The sequence below is a fragment of the Rhinopithecus roxellana genome, chromosome 9 (genome assembly GCF_007565055.1).
Source record: "Rhinopithecus roxellana isolate Shanxi Qingling chromosome 9, ASM756505v1, whole genome shotgun sequence".
Taxonomy (NCBI): domain Eukaryota; kingdom Metazoa; phylum Chordata; class Mammalia; order Primates; family Cercopithecidae; genus Rhinopithecus; species Rhinopithecus roxellana.
Window position 1 is genome coordinate 143173767 of NC_044557.1, and position 9452 is coordinate 143183218.

The 9452-nt window shown below is 44.6% G+C and overlaps 1 protein-coding gene across 1 annotated transcript; it reads right to left on the bottom strand.

Moving 5' to 3' along the window:
* Positions 1-801: 801 nt before the first annotated feature.
* On the bottom strand, positions 802-1575 carry LOC104662463. Its single transcript, XM_010363498.1, has one exon. The coding sequence runs from the start codon at positions 1573-1575 to the stop codon at positions 802-804; it is 774 nt and encodes a 257-aa protein (XP_010361800.1).
* Between the last annotated feature and the right edge of the window lie 7877 nt (positions 1576-9452).

Here is a 9452-nt window from a genome sequence, read left to right on the forward strand (position 1 = left end):
TGCTAACAAGGGCAGGCAAGGCCGTGATCAGATGCAGAGCCCATAGAGCTGGAAACAGGAGCCCACAAAGCTGGAAAAGACCCTGGAGGCCACACAGGGCTGCCCTCCTCTTCCAGATGGGGAACGGAGGCTCCTGTCCTAGGCTGCACATCCATTTGGTGGTGGTGGTCTAGGTGTGTTTGGGAGATGGGAGGTAGATAAGAGCCCTGCAAAGTCAGATGTTCATGGATGACAGTAGGGTGTGGCTGAGTTCCAAGGCTGTGTTCCAGTTCTGGAAACATCCACAGCTCCCTGGAGCCTCCCCCATTGTTCCCAATGCCCATTCTGGAGAACAGACTTTGCTTTCGCCCTTGTCTTTCTGCAAGGGTGGGGAGGATATTTGCCCAGTCACATCTCCATCCCCTCCTCTGAAACTGGAGCTGTGGAGCTCTATTTCTCAAAGTGGTTAAGAGGAGTAACAGGATGTGAGAAAATGCCGAGCACATCACAGGGCCCAATAAATGTCTGGGTACCTCCTTTGTCCTTCCTTCTGGTGTTCCCCCATAAAGTATGCCTGACTTTTCTTCTCCCATCTTTGGCAGAAATCTTGGGAAATAGTTGATCCTTGCCTCCTTCCAAACAAATGTTTCTGGCCTGGAAGGTGGCAGAGGACAGAGCCAACGCCAGGCCTGGGAAGGCTGCGGCTCGTGGGTATCTCTGCTGTCAAGGTGTGGCCCATTCAAGCAGAGGAGAGAACCAATGCCAGAAATTGGGGGCCAGGGTAGCATGTCTGTCCCCTGGCCCCCTTTCTTCTGCTGGGTTTCAGGCCACGCGAGTTCTTACCTTGAGAGGCAGAGTGGCAGGTGGGGCTGGGCAGCCCTTGCTGGTGTGCACAGCTGGACAGTACCTGTAGAGCCGTGCCCTTGTCGCCTGCACTGTGGGACCTGTGGCCTCCTTACAGCTCCCAGGGAGTATTTGGCAGGTCTCAGCACCTCTCCTCAGCACATTCTTTTCCTCTCCATCTGCAGTGTGGACCAGGACAGCCCTTGGAGGGAAGCATCCCAAGTTATCCCTGCATCGGGGGTCCATGCCCCACAGGTCCTGGGTGGCAGAAGTGACTGGCCAGTGCTTCCAGCCCATGGAGGGACTGCTGCTTTCATCAGTCATGATGGGAGCTGGGCTAGGAAGCCTCCATGCCCGGGGCTGTAGCCAGCCCAGTGTCTTGGAGGCAGGGGCCTGGCAATGCCTGTAATGTGGGGATCTGTAATCGCCACCCCTGCTTACATCCGGATCCTGGGATTTTTTCCTCCCTTCCTTCTTTTCCCTTGGAGCAGAGCAAGTGAAAGCAGCTGGTTCCTCTGTCTCAGGGCCTGCCTTCTGCAGCAGCCTCAAAGGAGGGGCAGCTGAGCCCTGTGTGCGCCTGAGGTCCGGGCCTGCCAAGAAGCCTGTCCTGGGACTTGGGAAACTGTGTCCCTCCTCCAGGCCCCCTGGGGTTGCCGCTGGAGACAGGGCGGGGAGAGCGCAGGCTGGAGGAGCCCGCAGCTGGATGAAGAGGAAGGAAGTTTTCATCTGCTGCTGCTGAAACTGCCCAGCCATTTCCTCCAGGGGGGTCGGGCTGGTCCCTGCCAGGGTGGAGTTTCAGGCCTCAGTGCCCAGGGATGCGAACAGCAGCAGCTGTGGGCAGACGTGACTCAGCCCCATGGTTCCACCGACAGCCTGAGGAAGCAAACAACAAGTCTTCAGCTCCGGGGGAGTCTTAAACTAGGGGGTCAGATAATGATCGTGGCCATGGAGCTGGACTCTGCACTTACATCACAGAATCAGCAAAAGATATTAGCGGAGAATAATCTACAAGTGAGGGGTGGCAGTGAGGACAGTCAAGACAACCCCTCTCACCTTTGTTTTCGTTTTTGTTGAGACAGAGTCGGGCTCTGTTGTTCAGGCTGGAGTGCAGTGGCATGATCTCAGCTCAATGCAACCTCTGCCTCCCGGGTTCTAGTGATTCTTCTGCCTCAGCCTCCCGAAGAGCTGGGATTACAGGCACCCGCCACCACGCCCAACCAATTTTTGTATTTTTTTTTAGTAGAGACAGGGTTTTGTCATGTTGGCCAGGCTGGTCTTGAACTCCTGACCTCAGGTGATCCATCTGCCCCACCTTGGCCTCCCAACGTGCTGGGATTACAGGTGTGAGCCATCGCGGTTGGCTGCCTCTCGCCTTTGTGTATCTAAACGAAATCACTTTTTCTTCACTGTCTCCTTCCTCCTATTTGAAATGAAAACACTATTCATTTCAGAGTTTAATCCTAAATTCTGTGTTAGCTATTCTTGTGATTTGGTGACTGACCTGTGAGACACTGCTTTATAAATGAAGCCTCCAATAAACTTTGAAGTGTACTTTTCATCTACTTTGTTTGCATTATTTTTACTAAATACTTTTAAGCCTCTAGGATAAAGTGTACAACAGACAGTTGTAACCAACTTTAATGTTGTCATGAATTTGCGCTTTAAATCCTGTGGTCATTTATGGATTCTCTAGGAGGGGTCCCACATCAAAATACTTGGTGTCATGGTTTGTGTCCCCTCCAAAATTCTGGTGCTGCCAATGTGATAGTAGGAAGAGGGGGGTGGCGTTTCAGAGGCAATCGGATCCTGAATGTGCTCCCTTCATGAATGGGATTAAGACCCTTATAAAAGAAGCTTCACACAGCTGTTGAGCAGTAGGTTGCCCTTCTGCTTTCCACCCAGTGAGGACACAGTATTCCTCCCCTCCAGAGGACATAGTCCTCACCAGACAAGGCACCAGGTGCCTTGATCTTGTGCTTTCCAATCCCCAGAACTGTGAGAAACCAAATTTCACTTCTTTATAAATTACGCAGTCTATGGTATTTTCTTAGAGCAGTATGAAAGAAACTTGGTATTAACTCACCCTCCAAAATGAAAAGAAAGTGGTATTTTGTTGCAGCTGTGCAGAAGACACTTAGCATCAAAGAAAGAAAGAGAGAGAGAGAAAACAAGAAGGAAGGAAGGAGGGAGGGAAGAAAGAAAGAAGGAAAGAAGGAAGGAAAAAAGAAAGAGGAAGGAAGAAAGAAAAAGAAAGAGACAGAAATAGAAAGAAAGAAGGAAAGAAAGGAAGAAAAAGAAAGAATTAAGAAAAAAGAAAAACATAAGAGAGAAAGAAGAAACAAGATTAAAAAAATAAAAAATAAAAAACAAACCCAGGTAACAAATCAGGCTGGAAGGGTTTTTTGTTGTCGTTGTTGTTTTTAAATATAATTTAGCCCATCCTAATTAGAGGGAATAAAAAAAAAATCTAACCTTCTAACTTGTGAGAACTTGGCAGTGCTTTTTAAAAACGGAGATCATTTCTTTCTAGCAAATTGTAACAGGTAATTGAAAACTATAACAAATAAAAAATGAGACAAAAGGAAGAAGAAAAGAAATCACCTTAAAATTCAGTTGAGTCACTCACATTCAGAGTATTTCTATAGCCTCAGTACCTCTCAGAGGGAAAGGACCTTTTTTGAGTCATGCTGACCTTGTACCTGAGGTGGAAAGAAGGCACGTTTGAGAAAGCTGCAGTCTTTATCAATGTGAAATCACTTGACTAAAGGGGAACCAGGAAATCATCCTCCAAAACAAAGTGAGCATGTGGTCTAGAACTTCCTTGCTCTGCATGGAAATCATCCTCCAAAACAAAGCGAGCATGTGGTCTAGAACTTCCTTGCTCTGCATGCAGCATCGTGTCAAGTCTGGGTGAATTCTCTCTTCCTGACTCCTCAGCATCCCCGCACATGGGCAGCACCCCTGGGGCATCAGGGGCCACTGACCCTGGCTGACCATGGCAGGCCAGGCTTCATGAATCCTTGGAAATTCTCAGGATGCCAGGATGCCCAGTCGGAGTCTTATGATAGTTTTCCTTGTTAAACATCTTCACACAGCTTTTTCACCAAAGGTTAAGGAGGTTTTGCTCACATTTCCAGATAGCTGGCAAGCGACTCAATCTACATCTCATTTAGAAATGTGCTCAAATCTGTTTAGGCCAGGCACAGGCTGCTATAATCCTTTTTATCGCAAATACCAGTACAGAGAATATTTTAACAAAATCATATATGTCCAAGTGTAATTGTATGTTGATCTCATTACATTAATGTTCATAAAATATTTTACATAAGTGATGTCTAGTCCTCTATAGGTAATTTTCACACTCTCTTATACGAGAACTTGTCTGAACATTGCAGTCACCCTACAAACAGTACTGTGTGTTGACTGATTAACTGCCAACAACATAGGAAGCTATGTCTTCATATGAAACAGGAATTTGGGTGAGAAGAAACCATCATTTTGTTTTAGCTTCTGAAGGTGCCAACCATGATGTCAGGTGCTTTGCACAGTGTATTTCATTCAAGACACAGCACAATCCTGTGAAGTAGGTGGCATCATTTCTATGTTGCAGGTAAGGAATGTGAAGCCCAGGGAAGGCACAACTGCCCCAAGTAGGCAGGGGCTTTAACGAGCCGTCAGATGAGAAGTTTCACTCCTTCACCTCTTTCCATTTCAAACATCCAACTTCTAAACCAAATGAAGTAAAGTACCAAAGAAACCATGGTGGTGCAGGTAGCATGTCCAGGGCACTTCTCTCTTCTTTTTATTTGGAAGCTCACCACAGTGGGGATTACTGCCCAATATTTCATTTCTGGGTTGTGCAGGCTGAAATAGGAGAAGGGTAAAGAAATGGTGGATGACACTTGAGAGCTGACAGGAGTGCTGACTTGGAGGATTCATGTAAGACATTTCCTTGGGACACCCTTAAGTATTAGGAGGCACATTTAGGGGATGGGAGTTCTGCATGAGAAGTTGGGGAAAGTGCCAGAGAAACACGAATAAACAGCAGAGTGATTTGAGAGCATAGACTTTGGTGCGACGCAGACATTTCTCAGCCCTACTTCCACTGTGTGGCCATGTGACCTCAGGCAAGTGTATCAGTCTGTTCTCACGCTGCTGATAAAGACATACTAGAGACTGAGTAATTTATAAAGGAAAGAGGTTTAATTGACTCACAGTTCTGGAGGACTGGGGAGACCTCATGAAACTTACAATCATGGCAGAAGGGGAAGCAAACATGTCCTTCACGTGGTGGCAGCAAGGAGAAGTGCAGAGCAAAGAAGGGAAAAGCCTCTTATAAAACTATCAGGTCTTGTGAGAACTCACTCAATACCATGAGAACAGCACGGAGGTAACCCCACCCCCCATGATTCAGTTACTTCCCATTGGGTCCCTCCTGTGACCCGTGGGGGAGTTATGTAGTTATGGGAACTACAGTTCAAGATGAGATTTGGGTGGGGACATAGCCAAACCAGATCAACAATTTACTTGGCCTTTTTGACAGTCAGGTCCCCTTCTCTAAGATGAAGTAACAATAACTACTTCATTTTTAATAATAGCCATTCTGACTTGTGTGTGATGGTATCTTATTGTGGCTTTGATTTGCACTTCTTTAATGATCTGTGATGTTGAGCTTTTTTCATATAGTTGTTGACCACATGTGTGTCTTCTTTTGAAATGTGTTCATATACTAACATAAGAACAGAAAATCAAATACTGCATGTTCTCGCTCGTAAGTAGAAGCTAAGTGACGAGAACACATGAGCACATAGAGGGAACAACACACACTGGGGCCTATTGGAGAGTGGAGAGTGGGAGGAGGGAAAGGATCAGGAAGAATAGCTATTGAGTATAGGCTTAATACTGGGTGACAAAATAATCCATACAACAAATCCCTAGGACACAAGTTTACCTATATAACAAACCTGTATGTGTACTCCTGAACTTAAAACTTAAAAAAAAGTAGCTACTTTCAAGGGCTGTTGTGAAAATTAAGTGTTGGTGCAAAAGGCTTCCTTAGCATAGTGCCTGCTACCTAATCGGTTCTCTATAATAAATGTTAGTTACTTTTAGAATTGAGACCCACATGTTATCCTGGAGAAAATGTGTTCACCCAACAGAACAATTTGAGTTGTTTCATGAAATATATAATTTTTTTAACCAGCAACAGGTAATTCCATGCATGATTTTATGCTTCCTGTCTGATGGGAAAGCACCTAAGAGCTGAGGAATTAATTGGGATGTGGTAGGGTCAGCAATGGATTTGGGGTCAGGGGAAATGGGTTTGAGTTCTGGAGTAACTAATCATTAGCTGTGACTCACAGCAGGTTTGAACCTCAGTGGACATTGTTTTAACACAACGAAGTAAATTTCTGCCCTTCCTACTTTATGGAATTGTTTTGCAGGTCAAATGGGATAATCTATGTAGGAATACTTTATACACATAAAACTGATATAAGCTCACACACCACATGACATTTCGGCTAGTGATAGGTGGTCCCATAAGAGTATAATGGAGCTGAAAAATTCCTATCACCTAGTGATGTCATCACTGTCATAATGTCATAGCACAGTGCATCACTGATGATGCTGCTGTAAACAGACCACTATGCTGCCAGGCACATACAATTATGTATAGTACGTAATACTTGGTAATAAATGACTATGTTACTGGTTTATGTATTTACTATTCTATCATGATTTTAGAGTGTACTCCTTCTACCTATAAAAAAAGTTGGCCAGGCATGGTGGCTCATGCCTGTAATCTCAGCACTTTGGGAGGCCAAGGTGGGTGGATCATTTGAGGTCAAGAGTTTGAGGCCAGCCTGGCCAACATGGTGAAACCCCATCTCTACTAAAAATACAAAACTTAGCCAGGTGTGGTGGCAGGCGCCTGTAATTCCAGCTACTCAGGAGGCTGAGGCCAGAGAATCGTTTGAACCCAGGTGGCGGAGGCTGCAGTGAGCCGAGATTGCACCACTGCACTCCAACCTGGGTGACAGTGAGATTTCATCTCAAAAAAAAAAAAAAAAGTTAACTGTAAAACAGCCTCAGGCAGGTCCTTCAGGAGGTATTCCACAAGAAGGCATTGCTATCCTAGGAGAGGACCGCTCCACGCTTCTTTTTAGCCCCGAAGACCCTCCAGTAGGACAGGATTTGGAGCGGGGAGACAGTGACACTGATGATCCTGACCCTGTGTAGGCTTAGGCAGTTGTATGTATTTGTGCCATTGTCTTTGGCGAAAAAGTTTTAAAAGTAAGAAAAAAATGTTAACAGAAAAAAGCTTATGTTATAGAATAAGGATATAAGAAAGAAAATATTTTTCTACGGCTAAAAACTGTGTTTTAAGCTAAGTGCTACTACAAAAGAGACAAAAGTTTAAAAGAATAAAATAGTTTATAAAGTAAACCTGTTATAGTTAGCTAAGGTAAATTTATTATTGAGAAAGAAAAAATATTTTAAAAATAAATTTGTTGGAGCATAAGCGAACTATGTTGATGAAGCCTAGAGTAGTGTAATGTCCTAGGCCTTCACAGCCACTCACCACTTACTCACTCACTCACCCAGAGAACTTCCAGACCTTTAAGCTCCATTCATGGTAAGTGCCCTATATAGGTGGACCTTTTCTTCTTTTCTTATTTTTTTTTTGGAGACTGAGTTTCGCTCTTATTGCCCAGGTTGGAGTGCAATGGCGTGATCTCAGCTCACTACAATCTCTGCCTCCCAGGTGCAAGTGATTCTCCTGCCTCAGCTTCCCAAGTAGCTGGGATTACAGGCGTGCGACACCACGCTGGGCTAATTTTGTATTTTTAGTAGAGACGAGGTTTTACCATATTGGTCAGGCTGGTCTCAAACTTCTGACCTCAAGTGATCCACCTCCCTTGGCCTCCCAAAGTGCTGAGATTACAGGCACGAGCCACCAAACCTGGCCAGGTGGACCATATTTTATCTTTTATACTGTATGTTTACAGTACCTTTTTCATGTTTAGATATGCTTAGATACACAAATGCTGACCATTGTATTATCATGCCAACAGTATTCAGTAGAGCAGTATGGTGCACAGGTTTGTACTCTGGGAGCAGTAAGCTAGACCAGAAAGCCTAGGTGTCGGTTATACTATCCAGGTGTCCAAAAGTGCACTCTGTGATGTTCGACAGTGACAAAATTACCCAAGGATGCATTTCTCAGAACATATAACTGTTGCGAAGCAACATATGACTGTGTATATTAGATCCTTGAATTGTGATGTTGTTATAATACTAATATTATTACTAATAGTAATTCTAAACTATTCATTGTTTGCAATTTCTCTGAAGTCTCAAGGTTTCTTGCTCTGAAATAGTGCGAGGTGAGGCCCTATCTTTTTGCTAGCACCACAGACCTTCAAGATTCATAAACTATGGGTGCAAACAACAGATCATTAAAACTATACTTTATTTGTGCTAGTGATTTCTTCTCATCACTTCTACAGAGACAAAGAACATTCTAGAATCCTAACAATGGTGACAAGGGGTGTGGGCACAGCGTTATTAGGAGGAGGAGACACCAGAGCACCAACTTCTCTCACTTAAACCTTATGACAACCTTAAGAAGTAGGCAGCATGATCCCCCACTTGGAAATGCAGAAAGAGAGAATGGGGGAGATTGAGAAGGTTGTAGAAGTCATTAGGGAGAACAATGGTTGAGGTGTGTATACAGGTCTGGCTCTTCCCTCTCCTCTCTACGACCAGTGGACTTAATGTAAACAGCATGTCCAGCCTGACTGTACTTCCTGTCCCCAAAGCCCAGGCTCCCAAGAAAAATCCAGCCACCACACACGAGCTCCCTTTGCTCATCAGCGAGCTTTACCGTCTCTAATGTTGTTTCCCTAACGTTTTTAAGAACGTATGTGATTCAAGATTGCATAAAGATGGTACCTTATCAACACCATTGATTGAATTGAAGAAAACCAATTATCTCAAAGGAATGATGATTCCGGAGAACAAGTGTTAGAGGCTTAAGACCCAGGAAATCCCAAGGATTCCTGAAAATATTCTATTCAGAGTTTTAGGTCAAAGGAGGCACAACCTGCCTCCCAATTCTCATTCATTCTCCCAGATGGTGGAGTCCACCACTCTCTGTCCTTGGCATTTATTTGCAGAGCTTTTTGGGGTCACTGTGCCCAATTTGGTTGTGACCTGGTGGGCATTCACAGCCTGATAGGAAGAAAAAAATGTGGTAATCTTAGCTGTTTCTGGCTGTAAGAATTGTGTTTGGAAAATGACCTGCATTCTTAAGTCAGGAAAAAATGAGAGACAAGGTACAGCTGGAATGGGACATGGGACTGAGGGAGAGTTTCGCAGAACTGAAACCTGAATAGCTAGCGAGGCATGAGCATGTTAAGGGAGTGTGTGTTAAGGGCATAGATGAGGGGACTGAGCTGAGAGATGACCTAGGAGAATCAGAGCAATGGTAAGAACTAGCACTGACCATCCCTACTCATGCCACAACAAATAAAGCTTCAAAATGTTCTAGGATATTCTATCTACTGGTTAGAAATAAATTTTCAGAGTCAGAGCTTTAGTTTTTCTTCACTATTATAAGGAAATTT